Source organism: Elaeis guineensis, chromosome 8, assembly GCF_000442705.2.
Source record: "Elaeis guineensis isolate ETL-2024a chromosome 8, EG11, whole genome shotgun sequence".
NCBI classification, from domain to species: domain Eukaryota; kingdom Viridiplantae; phylum Streptophyta; class Magnoliopsida; order Arecales; family Arecaceae; genus Elaeis; species Elaeis guineensis.
The window spans coordinates 107,831,990-107,854,788 of record NC_026000.2 but is presented as its reverse complement, the minus strand read 5'-3'; the positions used below and the strand labels follow the sequence as shown (position 1 = coordinate 107,854,788).

Sequence of the window (22,799 nt, the reverse complement as noted above, 5' to 3'; positions counted from 1 at the left end):
AAATCTTCTTGTCCTAGGTCAATGGTCTCATAAATCTCATCCTGAATCAGATTTACATCAATGAATTGGTCCCTTTTTTTTTCAAGATTGAAAATATTAAGATCAATGGTCATATTTCTAAATAAGAATTTCATGAGTCCATTGCGATAATTGATTAGGGCATTGGTGGTCGCTAAGAATGGTCTTCCTAAGATTACTGGAATGTGACCTTTTAGATTAATCACTGGTTCAGTCTCGAGGATCACAAAATCCACAGGATAAATGAAATTACTTATCTTGATTAACACATCTTCCACAACTCCTTTGGGGATCCCCACTGATCGATCTGCCAATTACAATATAATTTTTGTAGGCTTTAATTCTTCTATCTCCAATTTTTCATAGACCAAATAAGGTAGGATATTCATACTAGCCCCTAAGTCTAATAAGACCCTATCAATGATGGTTTCCCCAATAACACAAGAGATTGTAGGAGATCCTGGATCTTTGTACTTGACAGGCATGTGGCTTGATAGATATGAGCTTACACTGCCGTCAAGAAGGCTTTCTTGGGAATGTTGGTGGTCTTCTTCTTTGTGCATAGGTCTTTGAAAAATTTGGCATATATGGAAACTTGTTGGATCATATCTAATAGAGGGATATTCACTTTCACTTGTTTAAACATCTCTAAGATTTGATCCATATGAGCTGAGTATTTATTGGACCTAAGTCTATTTAGAAAAGGAGCTACAGAATTGGTGGGTGATGTCTCGAATTGCTTAATCCCTGATGTAAATTCTTCAAATGGCTTGGGTGGTTTGTTAATCTCTATTGACTCCTTAGACTTATTTGGATCCTCAAACTCGGTCTGATCGATCACTTGCTCATGAGGTGGTTTAGACAATGGTTCATCTTGATCTTCAGGTAGATCGACATGGTTGTCTACTTATTTTCCAGACCTTAAAGTATGAATTGTATTTAATTGGTTGATCTGGGCTCCTTGTTGTGATCCTTGATTGTTTTGGGTCCTAGGATTAGCCTCAGATTGACTCAGTAGTTTATCTTTTTCTCTTTCACTTATAGCCGTGGCTAATTGACCTAATTGCATCTCTAAATGGGTAATAGTCTGGGTGTTGGAAGTTAAAAGCTGGCCTGTGGTCTGCATGAAGTTGTTTAGTGTAGTGTTGGTGCTAGCAAATGATTTTGCTAGGATTTCCAGACTCTTTTCTAGTGAGTTAAGTCTTTGATCATTGCTGAAACCTGATGGGGTATTTGATGATTGAGTGGATCTGGGGTTGGGTTGAGTGAAAGCAGGTCTAATTGAGTTTGACCCTGGTGATCAAGAAAAATTGGGGTGGTTCCTCCATCTTGGATTGTATGTTGGTACATAGGAGTCATTTATGGGTCTTTGATAGGCTACGTTCACCTGTGCTACTTCGTTCTCGGCTGGATCCATCAAGAAAGGATATCCTTCCATCGTGTGGTCTGTGGCATTACACCCATTGCAAGTTGTTGTTGCAACTTGATTCACTTGGGTGTGCTCCTTGAGTTCTAGAGCCTCTATCCTACGGATCAAAGATGCGAATTTAGCCTCTTCAGCTAGGAAAGGTTGAACTTGATATACCCCCCCTCTTGAATGTGTGTGTCTGTCGGATTCTCTAGTGATCTCCCATTGTAAGCTCTTTTCTGCTAGGTCCTCTAGAAATTGCCAGGCTTCTATGGGTTCTTTATTCATGAATTGACCCTGACACATTGATTCTAACATGATTCTTGAGTTTGGGTCTAGTCCTTCATAAATGATTTGGCACAGCCTCCAAGTTTCTATTCTATGGTGTGGGCATTAACTCAAAAAGTTTTTAAAATGATCAAAGCACTTCCAAAAAGACTCACCTGGTAATTGATAAAATTGATTAATTTTATTTCTAAATTTGACAGTCTTATGGTGTGAAAAAAATTTTTCAGGAACACTCTAACAAAACCCTCTCATGATGAGATGGATTGATTAGGAAGATTGTATAACCACTTTTTGGCACTGTCCTTGAGGGCAAAGTTGATCAACCTAAGTTTTACAGCATCCTCAATGAGCTGTTGAAGCCGCATCATGGTGCATACTTCCTCAAATTCCCTCATAAAAATGTATGCATCCTCGATTTTGATGAATTTGGGAAGCATATTTATGATCTGAGATTTGATTTCAAAATTGTCATCAGTTTGTGGCAGTCGGATACATGAGGGTTGGGCTGTCTCAACTGAATAGCAAAGGTCTTTCAAAACTCTAGGTTCATGTTCGAGTTCACCCATGATGGGCTTAAGGTCTACTGGACTCGATGTAAAGTTTGGATCTATTCTCACTAATCGACCAGATAACCTTGTCCACGAAAAAATTTGAAAATTTTTAGTTATTTTTATATTTTTTATATTTTTTATTTTTTTATATATATTTTTAAAAAAAATAGATAAGAAAAAAATTCTAAAGATGGGGGCCTAAGGAGTCCTAAATCTAGAGATGATAGAGAAGAGCATTTTAATTAGGGTTAATGTTTGTAGGTTAGTAGTCACGTTATACAATCAATCCTAGCTAAGGGTAACCCTAGATCTAGACAGCTCCTAACTTGTCAAGGTTGCTTTGAGTACTCCAGGTAAAAGACTTAGCCACTCAACTGGCCAGGTAAGTGTAAGGTCGGTGGGGGTTCCCCCGTTGCTTTCTTAGACACCAGCTGAGTTGGCCAGGTAAGCAAACGGAATCAATTAAATAACCACCTTCCTTCAGGACGTAGTTCTTGAACTACTTTCCTAGACACCAGTCAAACTGACTAACCCTAATCCGATATTACTCTTAGGATCTCTTGTCCTATTGAGCTCGAAAGTCCTTAGGGGCCAATGCCTAATTAATTTTAAGTTAAGATTTAGGTCAATGCAATATGCAAGATGGTGGTTTGTGGACCAAAGAAGAGTGATGAAATCCCCACCTTATCTTGTTTAGGATTTGTGTCCTTAAGATGTTTTATGGAATTATGCAATGCAAGAAGAAAAAGTGACCAAATTTGTTAGTTAGTTAAGAGTAAATTGATTTATTTTATTTTTTAGATTTTATGATTAAGTATCTAATTCCTTAAGCAGATTATGAGGTGTCAATGTAGAGATTTTTTAAAAAAAAAAATTAAGTTTGACTAAGGAATTAGGTAAGTTAGAAAGAAACTAAAAAAAATAATTTTTTTTTAAAAATAATCATGCCTAGATCTCGACAACAGCACCAAAATTTGATCGCTGTCGTAGAAGGTTAAGAATAAAAATCAACTCAAATATATAGATAGGGTGAGTAGGGATCGTTTCCATGGAGATCTAGGACAATTATCTTTTTTTTTTATGAAGAAATAAAAGAGAATTGATTGTAGAAGGATTAACAAGAAATAGAATAGCACATACCGTATCCAGAGATCACGATACGTCAATAGAAGGTATAGGCCATGTAGACTGAATCAATACCTCAGAAAAAAATAAAAAGATATGAAATAAAAGCAAAATTTTATTGCATAAAAATTAAATATAAAAAGAAAAAATAAAAATCTGTTTACAGATTTCATCATATTCCTGGATTGAAAGAATTTAGCCCGCATCAAGCTCTCTAGCTCCATAATCTCTCAATAATTGATCCCTAAAGCTCTTTGAATTTTTTCTCTATTTTTTCCTTACTTTTTCTCTGATTTTTTCTCCTCCTAAAGTTTATTCCCAGACCTCCTATTTATAGATGAATTTTTCATAATTTTTTGGTAGGAAAAGAGTCCTAAAACTCTTAGAAATTGTATAAAAACCCTTAAGAATTTTTCTGACTGTCGGATCAGGCTTGGACCACTCAATCTGATCAAAAATCAATCATTTTAATCCTTATCAGGGTTGGATCGAACCACAGCCGTCCGATCACGCCTGGGATTAGTTCTGGGCCATTGGATCGCACCCAGGAGAGTCCTCTTATAAACTGGCAACGAACAGCAACCGTTGGATCTAAGTCGGATTGAATCTCAGCCGTTGGATCGCGCCCAGATCTTTCTCTCACTGTGAGCCGCGCCTGTGGACCGCATCCTATTTCTATGGACCGAGCGGTCGGTCCACCATGCACCGAAGGTAATATTTTTTATTTTTTAGGATATTTTAGCTTCATTTTTGCTCCGATTTTCATCTGAAAAATTGAAAAAAAATATGCATTGAATTTCTCAAAAATTTCTCATCATTTTGGTGCTTAAATTGCTCAATTAAATTAACATCTTATTTTTCATAAATATATCTAATTTTATTTTTTTTAAATTACTTATTTATCAAGAAAATTTAATAAATTCATGAAATTAAGTTTTTAAGAAGATGTTAACACCATAAATTATCAAAAATACCTACAATAAATATAAAAATATATCACTTATCAATGCAACTATTGTTACATCCACTAGATCAATAGTATCATACTAAAAAAATTAGAGAAAGAAATTTAGGCTACTGAATGGTGTAAAGACATTAATAAAGAATTTAATTAACAGCAAAATTGTACTTATGCCAATTTTCCTGCAAGACAACTTATGGGTCCATACCCATCAATAAAATCGAAGGAAGACATGAAATGATCTGGGAGATCAAGAAGTTCAAAATCCAAAAAGGCAAATTGGCCCTGGTAAGCAATATTGTGGATGCAGAAAACCACCTAAAAACAATGTCAAACTAATGCTCAGCCTAGTTGTTTGATATCTGTACTGATAACTAAGAATAAGATAATATTCAAACTATAAAGAAAGCTCACCTTGGCACTTATGTAAATGCCATTTGGTTTATAGATACTCTTCAAGTGACAAGGAAGAAGAGCAGTGTGCCAATCATTAGCAATAAATGCAACATCTCCCCTTGCACAAAAAATCCACAAACTGATGCCAAGAGAAAAGACTTGAATATGATATTTTAGAAGTTTGACATTGTTAACTTGGGAGAAGTAGCAATTAAACTACATACCATACAATCCAAAGAAATATTTGCTGTTACTGAGATTCAGAACTCTTGGAGCTTCCAAAGCCACCTGAAAGCAACGATTGCAATTATTTTTTTCTTGAGCAAAAACAAATACACATTATTACTTTCAAAAGTTGTAGGGAAATTTTTTGCAAAATCTTAGTACATGGTGAACTTGGAAAGCACTCGGGAATATTTTTGTAAGATTTTACTATAATATTATGAAATGATCCAGAACAGTCGTGACAAAGAAATTTTCACATTTTATTTCAAATATGTAGTTGCTAAGAAAAAGTGAAGCATAGCATGGAAAGGAATGATGAAACTCTAAAATCTTCTGCAAACTAAGCCACTTGTGAATCACAAGGTTTAACAAATTGCTGAAGACTGGAAAGTGTTGTCACACCTTTTCTATCAAAGAGTTCAAAGTTAAGGCCCAACAAACTTAGCAACAGGTGAAGAATTGTGGTTGGTGCAAGCAGCTCTGCATAGCAAGAGTAACACAACATAAAGCAGCACCTTATGTTCTGAATACCAAGAGAGGCAACTTATTTGCCATTCCCAGTATTCATGACATGCAACTCAATTTGGTTTTTTGTGCTAGAGATCAATGAGTAATATGCATGCTCAGATAAATGTAAAATTTTAGTCTCATTTTTTCACAAATATGCCATAGAAAAATATTGTTTAACAAGAGTTTATTTAATTCATTACAATCCACACACATGTATTTGTTTCTTAAAGAAGAATAACATTCAAGAGATCAATAGTAAAACTTTTATATTAACTGGGAGAGGGAAATTGCTCACCAAACATAAAAGATAGAAGTACAGTTGGCTGTCTTCATAATCTATTCCAGCATTAGGACCATATAGTTTCCCTCCAGTTTTTCCCCACACCTAAGAGATTATGATTAAAAAAAGGCACCTTGAATTCCTCTGACAAGCCCGACATTGTCATTTCCTTCCTCTACTGTCACACTGGCCTCTCCCCGCCCCAGCTCTGCGCCTTCATCCACTGCCGCCCCACTGTCCTCGCCGTTGACGTCTACACCAACCTCCTCCCTAAGCTCAAGCTCCTCGAGCCCCTCCTACCCTCCCCTAGCCCCACCAAAGACCTCACCTACCTCGCCACCACCTCCGCCTCCACCTTCGGCTACAGCGCCACCCACCTCGCCCCCGCCATCAACCTCCTCCGCTCCCTCCTCCCCCCATCCGAGCCCCGTGCAGCCATCGCCGCCCTCTGCCGCTGCTCCTGGGTCCTCACCATCAAACCCAACAAGATCCTCTCCTGCAACGTCAACCTCCTTCACCACTGTGGCCTCGACCCCTCCGCCATCATTGAAAAAGCCCCTAACCTCCTCATCCTCAAGCTCGACATCCTCGACGCCCCCTTCGTTGCCATGGAGGAGGATCTTAGCATCGCCAGCTCCTCTGACTGCTACCTGGATGCCGTCAACCTGGTGGCCTCCATGCCTAAAGAGGACTTGCTAAAGAAGATGAAAATGCTTGCCAATTATGGATTCAGTTAGAAGGAGAAGCTCACCTTGATCTAGGAGATGGGGAGTGCTGGAGAGCGATGCAGAAGGTTGGGGCAGTTGCGCATGATAGAGGGCGACATAGAAAAAAGCCATGGGCACCGAGATGGTGGGGGGGTGCATTGGGGAGCCCAAGGCGGAGGAGCTGTGGGCACCCAGGATGGGTGGGGAGGGTTTGGGGGGAACTGCGGGCAAGCATCGATTGGGGGTGCGGGGGGTGGGAAAGACCATCGGGGAAGGGGAAAGAGGTAGCACAGCATGGGTAGGGAGGTTGGGGATGGGGGCGGTGGGCATTAGTGGGGTGGGGCACGAGCATCGGTTGGGAGAGGGGTGGAGGGTGGGCGAAGACCATTGGGGAGGGGGTGGTGCAGGGGTGGGACGGGTGGGATGGGAGGCAGCGGGGCAGAAGCACCGATTGGGTGTGGGGGATGGGGCATAAGGAAGATCGTCGGAGAGGAAGGGAGGGGGTGGGGGATGAGGGCTAGAGGTGGGACAGGAGTGGAGAAAAAATAAAATACCTAAGGTGGGGTAGGTGATAATGTTATTGTTTTACTTAATCAAAGGAGATGGTGCCGGTGCTTTTTTTTTTTTTTTTTGATGCTCCTCTCTCGGTGTCAGTCACTTTTTATCAATACTTAGTATTTTTTTTAGCAAATTTGAGTTATCCATATTTATCCATTAGCAGATTTGATTTACTCACATCTAATCATTAAAATATTAGTTAAAAATTAATTATAATATTTTCATGTTTGACAAATATGGGTATATACAATCTTTTTTGCAGAATTTGATCTTTTATCCATGTATGTAGTTTACGTGACTGAAAAGTGTGGGTGTATGTGACTTTTCTTATAATGTATCATTGCTACATATATGCATGCATGTATACATTTATAAGTAATGTGGCTAGAAGGGTGTATTTTAAGAATTTTTAAGAATCTATTGGACTATGAAATTTGTTGGCATGTTTTTACAAACACCGAAAAAATCTTAAAATTTATAATGTATTTTTAAATTATTTGGCAAGATCTAGTTGAATGTATGGTAGGGTTGTCAATCATGTTAGAAAATGTGTTCTAAAGTCAATCGTTGGATATTGTGCACTTTATAATTTGTATATGAATTATGAATTAACAAAAATTATTTGATATTTTTTATCACAAGGAATACATCTTCCTTGATAGAACTCTAATGTTCTGATGAAGTTTTTAGAGCTATGTGACAATCGATAAAGAAAGATTTATCGAATAGTTCTTAAACATGTTCACAACCAAATAATATATCATTAAAGGACGATAACTTTTATCGAGTGTAGGTCATTGTATGCCATATAAGTTGGTTTCCTCTTAACTAAGAAGTATGGAGACACTGGCATGACATACAAATGAGATATAGGAGTGTATCATACAGAACAAGTGACTCACTTGTGGAGCACTCTGCTGTCAAGGATTGCTCGTAAAGAATATGGACATAAATATTTTTCAAACTTGAGATTATTATGGTGACTTACAAGCAACTCACTGTGCTTTGGTGTCAGATTACTTGAATTTTTAATTCATGATGAAAAATCTCTGGGTACAGTCAAGTACTTGTGATAGTCGGTGTGGAGATCAAGATGGGATTGATCCCTTCACATTTCAAGAGTTAATGCATTATTGTATTTTAATTGAATAAGATCTTGACCAGGGCAATCCATGTGATGGATTATAGGATTTGAAAAGGATTGAAATATAATGTGAATGATTAATTCAGGATTGAAGTTAAACCCTAGGTCGTCCTGAACATTCAGGATCAAATAGATAAATTATACAGTAATTATATTTCATGGTTCTTAAGTGTTGCTTTGTAAATATTTGACCTATCCAAATATTAAAAATTATTGCTAAATGATAACTTCGATTAGTACAGAAAATAGTTTTCTATGCTACCAGCTTAGTGTTCGAACCTATGGAGTCACATACAAAGTCAAACAAAATAGGAAAGAATTGATCCATATCTATGTGTTCAATTTGAAAATGTATGATTTAATTGAATAAATAGATTAGCTTAATTAAGAATTAAGTTAGAGATTATATGGGATTAAATAAGTTGACTATGTCTAGCTAGCACTAGACATGAGGTTTATGTTTAATTCTGGAGATGATGATGATCTGATTAATGATCTAAAAAATTTATAAAAATTAAATTTATATCTTAATTAATTTTAAATTATATTTTATTTAATTAAGATTTAATTGAGTTAAAAATTTAGGTTAGACTTAGACCAAAATTTTAATTAAATTAACATTTATAGCTTCTTCAAATTTAGTTCAAATCCAGTTCAAATCAAGTTCAAATTGGACTCAATTTGGACCCAAACAGGATTAGATCCTTAGAGTCCCAATAATTAGGGACTCTCTCTCATGATTGTCGATCAAAAGAAGGAAAAGGGGTGCTAAAAATTTTCGCCCATAAAGGTGTACACGTGAAGGTGCTTGCATGAGACACTAACCACTTTCCTTTCTTAAGTTGGCATCTCCTACTTTGATAAGGTGTCCTAACTAATTAAGATTTTGAATCAAATCAAGATGCCACATCTATATAAGAGGGGACCACTTAAAAACCAAGAGTTTTGATTTTTTGTCTGACAAAAATAAAATAAAAAATCAGTGAGAAAGTGTTGTGCGACAAACAAAAAGAAGGGGCACCAATTTTGGGATGCCTTTTTTCTCTTGGTGTGTGGGATTTTTGGGTGCTAGTTTTCTGGTGTGAAGACACCCTTCTAGGAGTCTCTAAGGAGAGGAAATCAGATCTCCTCCCTCCCTTTGTTCCCTCCTGAAGATAGGCACAAAAAGAATCATTCCTCTTCCCTACGAAGCCTGACGTGTGCGCGAAGTAGAGGGTCTGTGCGTTCAGATCTCATGAGGCATCAAATCATGCCACCCTCTGGGGATATGATCCTTATTCCACTGCATATTGGGTGTGTTATATTACCACTAGAATAGTAAAATTTTCAGATGCACTCTGGCCATCCGATCAGATCGAATGAATTTTTTCTTCAACTGGTGTGAGAGCCAAGCTGATATATAGATGTATAGATTAATTTTTTTGATATATATATATATGATATATGATTAAGTTTTTATGTTAGATATTAAATCTGATTTAAAACTATTAATATAAAATTTATAATCTGATTTTGATCAAGATTTCAAGAATTAAAATGGTTGATTGAAGGTTGTTATAAATCTGTTATAATAGAATTTTCTTAATATAGATTTTTACTAAAATAATAATCAAATTAAAATCTATTTTAAATTTATTTTAATAAAATTTTTATAATTTTATTTTGGATTGAAAGTTAGAATTAATCAAGATCTAATTAAATTTATTTTAATAGATTTTTAGATCTGATTTTAAGTAAAATTCTGCACAACATTAAATTAGGTCTAACTAGAATTTTAATTTTTATACATTTATATCTATGTTTGAATTATTTTTCTATATAATTCAAATATAAAATTAATATGTTATATGATGTATAAAAGTAGGCTCAGATCTGAAATTAATTTGTAACATCATATGATGATGTGATCTAATTAGATTAGATGCATGATATATATAATATGATCATGTTCATATGTGTACATGCTTGGATTTTGTTTATTGCATGGATAGATGTAATTAATTTTAACAATTAGATTTCTAGTTTTAATAGTTCAGTACTCAAATTGAGATGATCACCAAACCATTCGATCATAAGAAGAAGTAGGGATTGAGTCCCTTTCTTGTCCATTCGATGGGTTCTCTTATGATACATAGGGATGCCACTGTGATCAAGTCTCATGAGAAAGAATAGTGAAAAAAAATTTAAAATTATTTTGATTATAAATAAGTTTAGATTGGATCTAAAGTGATTCATGATTCGTTACAATTTTGATGAGATAAATTTAGATATGAAAATTATTTTAAAATCTGAATTGTATGTTATATATGATGTAATTGGAATTGATTTGAATATTGCTATGATACATATGATGTATGTATGAGATTTAGATCAAATTGATATATGTTTAATTATTAAATATAAATCTAAAAATTAAATTTTAGGATCTAAAAATTATGAAACATATGATATGCTTTTATGAAATTATGTTAGAATAGTTCTATAAATTGAAACAAATATTTACATACTTAATTTAGAATTAAGTTTAATTGGTCTAGATTTAAGAATTGAAGATTCTTAAGACACCTCATAAACTGTTTGGGCTGTGAGTTAGCTTGGATCAGGTCTTCTAATTAGGTTAGACATAGGTTTAGAAATAAATATTGATTAATTAGAGAAATTGATTAAATCTAATCAAGAGTTGAATTAGATTATATCAGAATTTCTGTAGATCAACCTTAATAGTTGTAGCTTGATCAAGTCCACATTTTTGACCATACCAAATGGACTGGATTGTGGCTCAATGGTTTAGCCCAAGCCTTTTAGTTGATCGAATTGAAACTAATCGATCAATTAGTATCTAAAGTAAGTTTGACAATATTGTTTGGCAATATGATCGGTGGTTTTTAATTGAAAGTTCGCTTATCTGGCTATTTCGATAGTGCTAAGGCAAGCTGAGGTAGATCCTCCCACCGATCACACTTACTTAGCCAATTTAATAGATTATGTTTTGATTATGCCATTAATTAATTCGAGCTGACCCATACCATTAAGATAAATTAATGTGACTAATTTAGGTGTCTCTTTACCAGACTTGTCTCTAGTCAATTTAATAACTTGGTGAAGTCAGTGAGAGAACTTTTGACTGCTGATCGATCTCTTCTCTCATTCTCAAATCGTTAAATCAGTTTGACTGATTTAGATGTCCTTAGATCAGTTTGTCTCTAGTCCTCTTCATGACTTGATAAAGTCAGTGGGAGGATTTAGACTCGCCAATCCAATGGACCAGCTTGTCTACTCTTTTTCGTGACTTGGTGAAGTTAGTAGGAAGATTTAAGACTTATCGATCAATTGCTTATCAAATTATTAACCTAATCCTCTAAATTATTAGATCCATAAAATGAGCTAGTTATGAGGATAACTAGATCACAGTCTCCCATTAAGTTGGATGATAATGGATCCATTAGTCTGATAATCATTAGAGGCCCAAAGGCTTGGTGCTTATCTGCTATTAGAATTATCATTCATAATATGATAACTCAATCGTGTCTCTCTGATGGATGGTTAGGTTGGCCGACCAAAGTTGGACTATTTGTTGGTTAGATTAGCTGAGTATAGTCATGTTAATAGTTGGACCTAATCAGGACTTGCAGAGATGGCCAAAATCAACTAAAAAAGAAATCTATAGTAAAATTAATTATTAAAAGTTGCTTGAAGAAATAATTCGTTAAGAACCTACCTATACAGTACATGAGTTGACCGACCAAAGTCGGGCTCGTATATAGTCTGTGTAGATTCTAGTACCTGCTAAAAATTAAAGTAATTCCTCGAATTAGAAATAGAAGCTATCAATTCATATAAAATAGTGAGAGAATCTTTAGACTAAAGTCCAAATCTTTAGGATCAAACAATTTATATACTAATAGGTTTTAATATTTTTCTTTTAGTTATGGCTAGTCGATTGTCGCTCCATTCACTATTGGATAGTGACAATCTTATAGGATCAAATTTTGATAATTGGTATCAAAATTGAGAATAATTTTTGAGCATGAAAGGATCCTATATATGATTACAGATCCAGTACCTAAAATACTAGCTCCCAATGCAGATGCGATGGTTAGAGATACTTATCAGTAGTGGCTCAATGACTGTACAACAGTATGTTGCATAATAAGAGCTGATATGAGTGATAAATTTAGTTGTAAATTTAATGATGCTCAGATAAAATAAATACTTTAAATATTGAATAAGTCTTTGGACACACTTGAGGATTTATCCTCAATAATGCATCGATCCTCTGATAGAGGAAAGACAAGTATGGTGCAGTGGTATCTTACTAGAGCTTCTAAGCCCAATCGATCTAACCAGTCTAAGGTAGATTAGAGTCAGGCAGAATGCTTCTTTTGCAAGAAGCTGAGAACTGGAAGAGGAATTATCCTCTATGTCTAGTTTTCCTTAATTCAGACAGGCCTAGGAAAAAAAATAGCAAAGAATTGCTGGATAAGATACTTATATAATAACACCTTGTAGTTTTTTTGTCTGTGATACTGCTACCTCGGTATTGGATACAAAATGTTCGATTCATATCTGTAATTTATTGCAGGGACTTTAGGTTAGTAAAAAATTTAAGAAGAATAAACGATTCCTGAATGTTAGAGATGGAAGAGCTATTCCAGTTCTAGCTATAGAAAAAATTCAGCTTGTTCTCAATTCAAATATCATTACTTGAGATGATTATTATAATTATTTATCTTTTCTTATGAATATTATTTTCATAGGCCTTTTGGCTAAGGATGGTTATAATTTTTTAATAAAAAAAATTTTGTGATATCATTATGAATGGTGTCACGATTATGCGTGGATAGTTGAAATATAGTATCACAGCCTGTTAGTGTCATGTATGCATTAAACAAACACTCTAGAATAGATAATGTCACAGATGCCTATCTTTGACATTGTAGACTCGGTCATATAAATGAGAATAGGATAAACAGGTCAACTAAAGAGAAAATCCTCGAGATTAATGATTGTGAATCATTGCTATCCTGTGAGTCCTATCCTCTTGGAAGATGACCAAGTCACCCTTTACTAAAAAGGATGATGAGCCAGTGATATAATAGATCTAGTACATAGTGATATATGTAGACCTATGAACATAGGCGCCAGAGAAGGGTATTACTACATTATATTTACTGATAACTTATCGAGGTATGGGTATGTCTACCTTATGAAGCATAAATCCAAATCATTTGAAATATTCAAATAATTCAGTAGTGAAGTAGAAAAATAAACTGAAAAAAGTATTAAAACTCTTCGATCTGATCAAGATGGGGAATACCTTTTCAATGAGTTTTTTGACATATCTAAAAGAGAATGGGATTCTCTCACAATGGACACCTCCTGGAAGCAGGAATCAAATCATGTTGGACATGATTCGATCCATGATGAAGTTTGCAAGTCTATCGATCTCTTTTGGGGTTATGTCTTTGAGATTGTGTACTATGTTCTGAGCAATGCTCTGAGCAAATCATCATAAAAATTTTATATGAGATAAAGACTAAGCATAGATCGATATCCTCTTACCTTAGGGTTTGAGGTTATTCGATTTATGTAAAATATTTACAGACCGATAAGCTTGGACCTCGATCCAATAAGTGATTATTTGTAGGGTATCCTAAGAAGTTTTGGGCATACTACTTCTACCATATGGAAGAACAAAATATGTTCATCAGAGAATAGGACATTCTTTTTAGAAAAGAAGTTTCTTATGGAAAGAACTGATGCCATTAAGGTTGAACTTGAGAAAGTTCGACAAGTAGAAGAATCGACACAGACAAGTGAAAATATAGAATCGAATTTGATTAGATCAAATCTAAAACCTATTATTAAGACACCTTGAGGAGATTCGGTAGAGTACCACATTAGTCAGATAGATACTATGATTTCTTAGTCTGAAATAATGATGTTGTTTAACTAGATGAGAACAATGAAGATCTGATAACCTACACGGATGTCATGCAGAGATCCAACTCTGACAAATGGCTTGATGCCATGAAATCCAAGATGGAGTCCATGCAGATCATTAGTGTATGGACACTGGTTGATCCACCTAAAGGAATAAAATTTATAGGGTGTAGATGGATTTTCAAAAAGAATAAGAGGTACTAATGAAAATATGGAGATCTATAAAGTCCATTTGGTTGCCAAAGGATATCGTCAATGTTATAGTATTGACTATGACGAGATATTTTCTTTTATGGTAATGCTCTCAGAGTTGGAACATGCATTTTTCATAAATCAAAATGTATGACTTTGTTAGGAATGAAGAAAACCCCTACATATATAAGTAGACTATTAATTCTGTAGTCATCTTTCTTGTACTTTATGTGGATGATATACTATTCATAGAAGATGACATCTTAGCCTTATAAAGTATAAAGCTATAGCTATTATTATAGTTTTCCATGAAGGATTTAAAAAAAATATCCTACATCTTAGGAATGAAGATCTATGCAGATGGATCTAAAAGGTTACTTGGATTGTCCCAATCCACATACATAGACACCATGCTGAAATGGTTCAGCATGAAAAATTTCAGAAAAGGCCATCTCTCGATAGACTATGAAATTACTCTCTCTCAGAAGGATTATCCGACAACTCCTCAAGAAAGAGAGCATATGAGTAGAGTCCCATATGCTTCAACATGGGATCTATCATATGTGCCATGATATGTACGAAGCCAGATATGATATACATACTAGGGGTAGTGAATAAGTACCGGTTTGATTCGGATGAGAACTATTGAAAGGTTATAGAGGTAACCCTTAAGTATTTGAGAAGTACTAAAAATTCCAATGGCTAATCTATGGAGACACTGATTCGAAACTTATGGGACATATTGATTCCAATTTCAGTCAGAACATGATAATGGTAAAAGTGTGTCGAGTTATGTATTTACCCTAATGAAGGAGAGATCTATTGAAAAAATTTCAAGCAACATACCGTAGCCAATTCAGTATGTGAGGTGGAGTACCTTGCAGCATCTGATGCTACCAAGAGAGTAGTCTGGTTGTGGAAAGTTTCTTAGCGAGCATAGAGAGGCACCCTCCATTGATGGTTCAGTCATGCTGTATTGATAGCACTGAGGCCATAGCTCAAACTAATGAATAGTTGTTCCATCAGAAAACTAAACCCACTCTGCATCGCTATCACCTTGTACGAGAGGTTGCAGATAGAGGTGACATTGATCTTCGAAAGATCAATTGGAAGGAAAATTTGGCTGACCCATTTGTAAAAACCTTCGGAATCAAAGAGTTTGTTGAACACAAATGGAAGATGGGTATTAGATACTGTATTAACTAGCTTTAGTCCACATTAAGGCACCTTGAGGAGATCCAGTAGAGTACCACATTAGTCAGATAGATACTATGGTTTCTTAGTCCGAAATGATGATGCTATTGAACTAGATGAGAACAATGAAGATCTGATCACCTACACGGATGTTATGCAGAGATCCAACTCTAACAAATAGCTTGATGCCATGAAATCCAAGATGGAGTCCATGCAGATCAGTAGTGTATGGACACTAGTTGATCCACTAAAGGGATAAAATTTATAAGGTGTAGATGGATTTTCAAAAAGAATAAGAGGTACTAACGAAAATATAGAGACCTATAAAGTCATTTGATTGCCAAAGGATATCGTCAATGTTATAGTATTGACTATGACGAGATATTTTCTTTTATGGTAATGCTCTCGGAGTTGGAACATACATTTTTGATAAATCAAAATGTATGACTTTGTTAGGAACGAAGAAAAATCCTACATATATAAGTAGACTATTAATTCTGTAGTCATCTTTCTTGTACTTTATGTGGATGATATACTATTCATAGAAAATGACATCTTAGCCTTATAAAGTATAAAGCTATGGCTATTATTATAGTTTTTCATGAAGGATTTAGAAAAAAATATCCTACATCTTAGGAATGAAGATCTATGCAGATGGATCTAAAAGGTTACTTGGATTGTCCCAATCCACATACATAGACACCATACTGAAACGGTTCAGCATGAAAAATTTCAAAAAAGACCATATCTCGATAGACTATGAAATTACTCTCTCTAAGAAGGATTATCCGACAACTCCTCAAGAAAGAGAGCGTATGAATACAATCCCATATGCTTCAACAGTGGGATCTATCATATGTACCAGTTTGATCTGGATGAGAACTATTGAAAGGTTATAGAGGCAACTCTTAAGTATTTGAGAAGTACTAAAAAGTCCAATGGCTAATCTATGGAGACACTGATTCGAAACTTATGGGACATATTGATTCCAATTTCAGTCAGAACATGATGATGGTAAAAGTATGTCGAGTTATGTATTTACCCTATGAAGGAGAGATCTATTGAAAAAGTTCCAAGCAATATACCGTAGCCAATTCAGTATGTGAGGTGGAGTACCTTGCGGCATTTGATGCTAACAAGAGAGTAGTCTGGTTGTGGAAAGTTTCTTAACGAGCATAGAGAGGCACCCTCCATTGATGGTTCAGTCATGCTGTATTGATAGCATGAGACCATAGCTCAAACTAATGAATAGTTATTCCATCAGAAAACTAAACCCACTCTGCATCGCTATCACCTTGTACGAGAGGTTGCAGATAGAGGTGACATTGATCTTCGAAAGATCGATTGGAAGGAAAATTTGGCTGACCCATTTGCAAAAACTTTCGGAATCAAAGAGTTTGTTGAACACAAATGGAAGATGGGTATTAAATACTGTATTAACTAGCTTTAGTCCAAGTGAAAGTTGTTAGGAAATGTGTCTTAAAGTCAATCGTTGGATGATTGTACTCTTTATAATTTATATATAAATTATAAATTAATAAAAATTATTTAATATTTTTCATCATAAGGTATACATCTTCCTTGATTAAACTCTAATATTGTAATGAAGTCCCTAAAACTATATGACAATCGATAAAGGAGGATTTATCGAATAGTTCATAAACATATTCACAATCAAATGATACTTCATTAAAAGATGATGATATTTATCAAGTGTAGGTCATTGTATACCATATAGGTTAGTTGTCCTCTTAATCAAGGAGTGTGGAGATATTGATATGACATACAGATGAGATGTAAGAGTACATCGTCACTAAATAAGTGACTCACCTATGGAGTGCTCTACTATCAAGGGCTGCTCATGAAGAATATGGATATAAATATCTCTCAGATCTAAGATCATCACAATGACTTGCAAGCAACTCATTATGCTTTGGTGTTGGACTACCTAAATTTTTAATTCAGTGATGGAAGGTTTTAGACACATCAAGTACTTGTAGTAGTCAGTGTGTGGATCAAGATAAGATTGACCCCTCTATAGTTCAGGAGTTGATGCATCACTATATTTTCATTAAGTAAGATCTCGGTCAGGGCAATCCATGTGATGGGTCACAGAATTTGAAAAAAATTGAAATACAATATGGATGGCTAATTCAGGGTTGACAGTTAAATGCTAGGTCATCCTGAGCATTCAGAGTCAAAGAGATGAATTATGCGGTAACTGTATTTTATGATTCTTGAGTGTTGCCTTGCAAACATTCAACCTATCTAGATGTCAAGAACCATTGCTAGATAGTAACTTCGATTAGTACAGAAAATAGTTTTCTATGCTACTGGCTTAGTGTTTGAACCTATGGAGTCACACACAAAATCAGGCAATATAGAAAAAATTGATCTATGTCTATGTATTCAATTTGAAAGTATGTGACTTGATTGAATAAATAGATTAGCTTAATTGAGATTAAGTTAGAGATCATATGGGATTAAACAAGTTGACTTTGTCTAGCTAGCACTAAACATGAGGTTCAGGTTTAATTCTGAGGATGATGATGATCTGATCAATGATCCAAGAGATTTATATGAGATTGAATTTATGTCATCATTAATTTAGATAAGATTTGATTTAATTAAAACTTAATTGGGTTAAAAAAATTCAAGTTAGACTTGAATCAAAATCCTAATTAGATTAGGATTGATAGCTTCTTCAAATTTGGTTCGAATTCGGTTTGAATCAGATTCAAATTGGACTCAAGTTGGATCTAAATAGGATTAGATCCTTAGAGTCCCAATCACCAGGGACTCTCTTTCATGATTGCTGACCAAGAGAAGGAAAAAGGGCACTAAAAGTTTTTGCTTATAAAGGTGTACATGTGAAGGTGTTTGCGTGAGACACTAACCACTTTCCTTTCTTAAGTTGATGTCTCCTACTTGGATAAGGTGTCCTAACTAATTAGGATTTTGAATCAATCAAGGTACCACATCTATATAAGAGGGGACACTTAACAATCGGGAGTTTTGATTTTTTGTGTGACAAAAATAAAATAAAACACCGGTGAGAAAGTGTTATGCAGCAAACAAAAAACAAGGGGTGCCAATTTTGGGATGCCTTCTTTCTCTTGGCGTGTGGGATTTTTGGGTGCTGGTTTCTTGGCGTGAAGACATCTTCCAGGAGTCCCTAAGGAGAGAAAATCAGATCTCCTCCTTCCCTTTGTTTCCTCCTAAAGATAGGCACAAAAAGAATCATCCCTCTTCCCTACGGAGTCTGACATGCATGCGAAGTAGGGGGTCTGTGCATTCAGACCTCGTGAGGCATCAAATCATGCCATCTCCTGGGTATATGATCTCTATTCTACTGTATATTGGGTATGTTATATTATCATTAGAATAAAAAATTTTCAGATGTACCCTAGCTATTCGATCAAATCGGATGAATTTTTTCTTCAAGCCAAATATCACCAGAGGTGAGAAAAAATTCATATGTTAGACATTATAACACCCTCCTATGATATGATAATGCCAAAAGAGATTGACTCTGATATAATATTATGATAATACCTATAATATGATATGAAAATCCCTTGGTTCTTCTTACTTTAATCAACAATGTGAATTCCAAGTTATATATGATATGTTTCTCTTTGAACTCATTTTTCATAAATTAATCCAGCATCACTCAAAATTTCTTTTTCTTTTAATTAATTTATTATATGCATTTCAAATTACTGTACTATGCTATAGTTTTTGGATAGTATAACCATTGTTTTCTCATGACATTGAAAGAACTTGAATTATGATACAACACGAAGCTGCAACTCGTAAACAATTTGTATGGTATAAATAACAAGAATGAACCTAATGCAACAAAAATTATCCTTTCATGATGGGAATATTTGGAAAATCATGGTTCATTTTATTTCACTCTAGTAACAACTTGATAAATGAATCAATATTATTGCTACACTTTACATATGTACCACTATAACAAGCATCTGGATAAAACAACATTCCTGCTTGTAGTTATTCCTTGATTATCAAGTGGACAATAAATAGGTATACAAAACTCTCCCAATGGTGTATATACAAGCACGCAGCTCATATTACTACTTGTTAACCATGATGTAGTTTTTACTAGCATGTTTTTCCTTCTATGTACTAATATAGAGTATGTTCAAGATTTCAAGAATTGAATTGCATCCAATCACATTATATCAATTTTTTTTAAAAAAAAAAACTTCAAACTGTCACTTGGAGTAAGTATAAAATCAGCCAAATAGTTGACCAAGAAAAAAGCTTAAAAGAGATGATCACTTGATACAAAAAAGGTGGAGCTCAGGTAGTGGATGGAGGCAGTGGCAGGTGGGGGCGGCTGTTGGGGAAGAGACGAGAAGGAGTCAGTGGTAGGTGGGGGCAGTGGGTTGGGCAAGAGAGGAGAAGAAGCCAACAGCGGGTGGAGGCGGCGGATGGGGAAGAGAGAAGGAGCTGATGGTAGATGGGAACAGTAGATGGGAGTTGGGGTTGGGGAAGAGAAGAGGAGCAAGTGGCGGATGGGGGCAGCAGGTGGAGGAAGAGAGGAGAAGGAGCTGGCAATGGGTGGTGGTGGGGGTGGCGGTTGGGGAAGAGACAAGAAGTCGGCAGCAGGTGCGAGTTGGGGGGTTGGGAAAGAGAGGAGAACGAACTGGTGGGGGGTGGGGGCAGCAAAGAGGAGATGGGTTTTGAAAAGAGAGAGGAGAAGAAGAAGATGATGGGAGAGAGAGGAGAAGAAAGATTTGGGGGTTGGAATAGTAGTTAGCTAGGGTTTTAAAAGGGAGAGAGAAGAGAAGAACAAGGTGATGAAAAAGAGATGATATGAATTTTGAATGGAAGAGAGAGGAAAAGAGATGGGAGAGAGAGGATGTGGGCTTTGAAAGGATAGAAGGGGGTGCGAGTGGCTTTACATCACATCATATTCAATATCTTTTCTTTTTAACACACCACCTCAGCGAAATGGCAAGTCTTCTCTCCATTAGCTAGAAATAGATGCATAGAGATGCATGCCAATCAAGAGATGTGCATGTGACTGGATTTGGACTGGGATCCAATCAACTTGAGCCCGATCTCCCTCTCTCTCTCTCTATATATATATATTTAAATGATAGTTGAATAGATAATCCATCACCCTGCATCTTCTCAGGTATCACCAATGGTCTATATATATTTTAAAATATTAGCTGGTAGATACTACTAATTATTTGGATAAGGATCCTAGTTCTTATTGTCACTATATTCTTGATGAAAGACTTTTTAGGTATTTTCACTAATTAAGCAGGGATGAAATGCGAGGAATATTGAAGTTTTTGGAGGTTTCGATTATTCTTAGCTAGACTGAATTATCAAGGATCAATAGTGCCACTTCAGAATTCCATACATTTGGCATTATCCCATTTCTAAATTTGGCCTAAGATTTATATTAGTTAGGGTTGAAACCAGATTGGATATGAATTGGATATGGATCAGACATCAATATATTTATATTTATATTTATTTTATTTGACCAATACATATATATATATATATATATATATAATATATATATATATATATATATATATATATATATATATCAGTTGCAATATTTCATATTCATATTTATTTTAGAAGGATATGGATACAAATCAAATATAAGAAGTATTAATATAAATATGGATATAAGTCAAATAATTAAATTTTATAACAACAAAATCAAAGATATTACTAAGTGAATAGTAAATCAAGTTAATAGCATGCTTATATAGTTATATATTTTTTTAAAAAATTTATGAATATTATATCAAAATAAATAGAATTACAAATATAATAGAATATTTAATATAGATCGAATAGTTGTCTATCCATATCTATTTTTCTTTAATGGATATGTACACAAATATAGATATTAGTTAGATGCTCAAATTTTTATCTATATCTGGATAGATCTGAATATTTAAATAGATCTGAACTAATATTATCTACTTCGTTTTCACCCTTAATATTAGAAGATTAGAATAGATAGTGATCTATGGATCTCTCTCTTCTCCTTTCTTTCACCTTGCCATTTTCCCACTTTTAAAACCTTTTTATAGAGATTTTGGAAAAAACTATTTTGAAACTCTATTTCAATTTCCAAAGAATCATGACCTAAGTGTTACCTCCATCGTTATACCTACCCACTTATAAATGGGGATCCAGTAGTGTTGGAGTCTAGAAGTAGTGCTATCTATAATATTACGCATCAGGAAGACTTCGCCGGTGGTCATATACAAGCTATGCATACTTCCATCCCCAGGCAACCTTGATTCTTCCTTTTTAAGGTTACACTACAAGCTATTTATACTTCCACCCACAGACAACCTTGATTCTTCTTTTTAAGGTTATTCATTACTCAAAATATTGTTAAATATTTTATTTACTGATTTTTATGGATGTATTTTAGTCATTTGGTTTAATTTATCAGATTTACCAAACAAATAGTTTACTCATTGTACTGTCATTTCTTTATTTCTTACAGAGAACTCATTACTATAATACTTCATTTTAAAGTTTTTCAAACAAACACCCACTTCACCAAAAACCACACTTAATGCCCACGTTCATGCTCTTGTGACAAGTTCTTTTGCACGCTTCCACTTTGTATTTTTGGGCAAACCCACGCCTTGTTTTCTCCGTCCTCCTTCGGTCTTCTCAAAGGAAAGTTAGGTCTTTTTCCATCAAGACAAAAGGCCACTCCTTATCATGCACAGAACAAAAGAATAGATTCAATGGATAGCTGCAACCTTAGAGGTGGATGACGATTAATTGGCCGCCCGAAGCCTCCACCACAACTAGCCTTCCCCACAAGAACGCTTCGAGCGCTAGCCAACTCAGACCAAAAGAAAGTTTCGTTTCCATTTTATTTTGTTAGCTGGGATGTAGGTTGTAGCTTTCACAAGAAAGAATGATTGATCTTCTTTTGTGGCATAAATATTGGACCACGCTTCGTGCAGTTTTCAAAGCACGATATTCATTTTGCGATCCATACTGATAGATGGAGGAGAGAGATTGGAGGGCTTTGAAAACTATGCAAAATGTGATCCAATGGTTGATATCACAAAAAAAAGATCCATCATTTTTTATGTGAAGGATACAATCTGTGGCTGGGTCCACATGCCATTCAACTCCTCAGTGAAAAGCCAAAGGGAAGGAAATGAAGTCCCCGTCATTCCTAATTTTTTTGATTCAGTGGGTGGAACATCTAATTCATTTCATACACGAACAACTTGGTCAGATGGTCAGACATCAAGTCCT

The 22,799-nt window shown here is 35.1% G+C and overlaps 1 protein-coding gene across 1 annotated transcript; it reads left to right on the top strand.

The window, feature by feature from the left end:
- The first annotated feature begins 5,134 nt into the window (after positions 1-5,134).
- LOC140851211 (uncharacterized) lies at positions 5,135-6,499 on the top strand. The gene is made up of 2 exons (XM_073242778.1): positions 5,135-5,168; positions 5,892-6,499. The coding sequence occupies exons 1-2, from the start codon at positions 5,135-5,137 to the stop codon at positions 6,497-6,499; spliced, it is 642 nt and encodes a 213-aa protein (XP_073098879.1).
- Positions 6,500-22,799: the final 16,300 nt, after the last annotated feature.

What these genes read in the sequence shown, in the direction of transcription:
- LOC140851211 (XM_073242778.1), top strand. Translation starts at nt 5,135, where the DNA reads ATGGTGAACTTGGAAAGCACTCGGGAATATTTTT. An exon ending in AAGCACTCGGGAATATTTTT is followed by an intron (nt 5,169 to 5,891) that starts GTAAGATTTTAC and finishes GATTAAAAAAAG; the next exon opens with GCACCTTGAATTCCTCTGAC.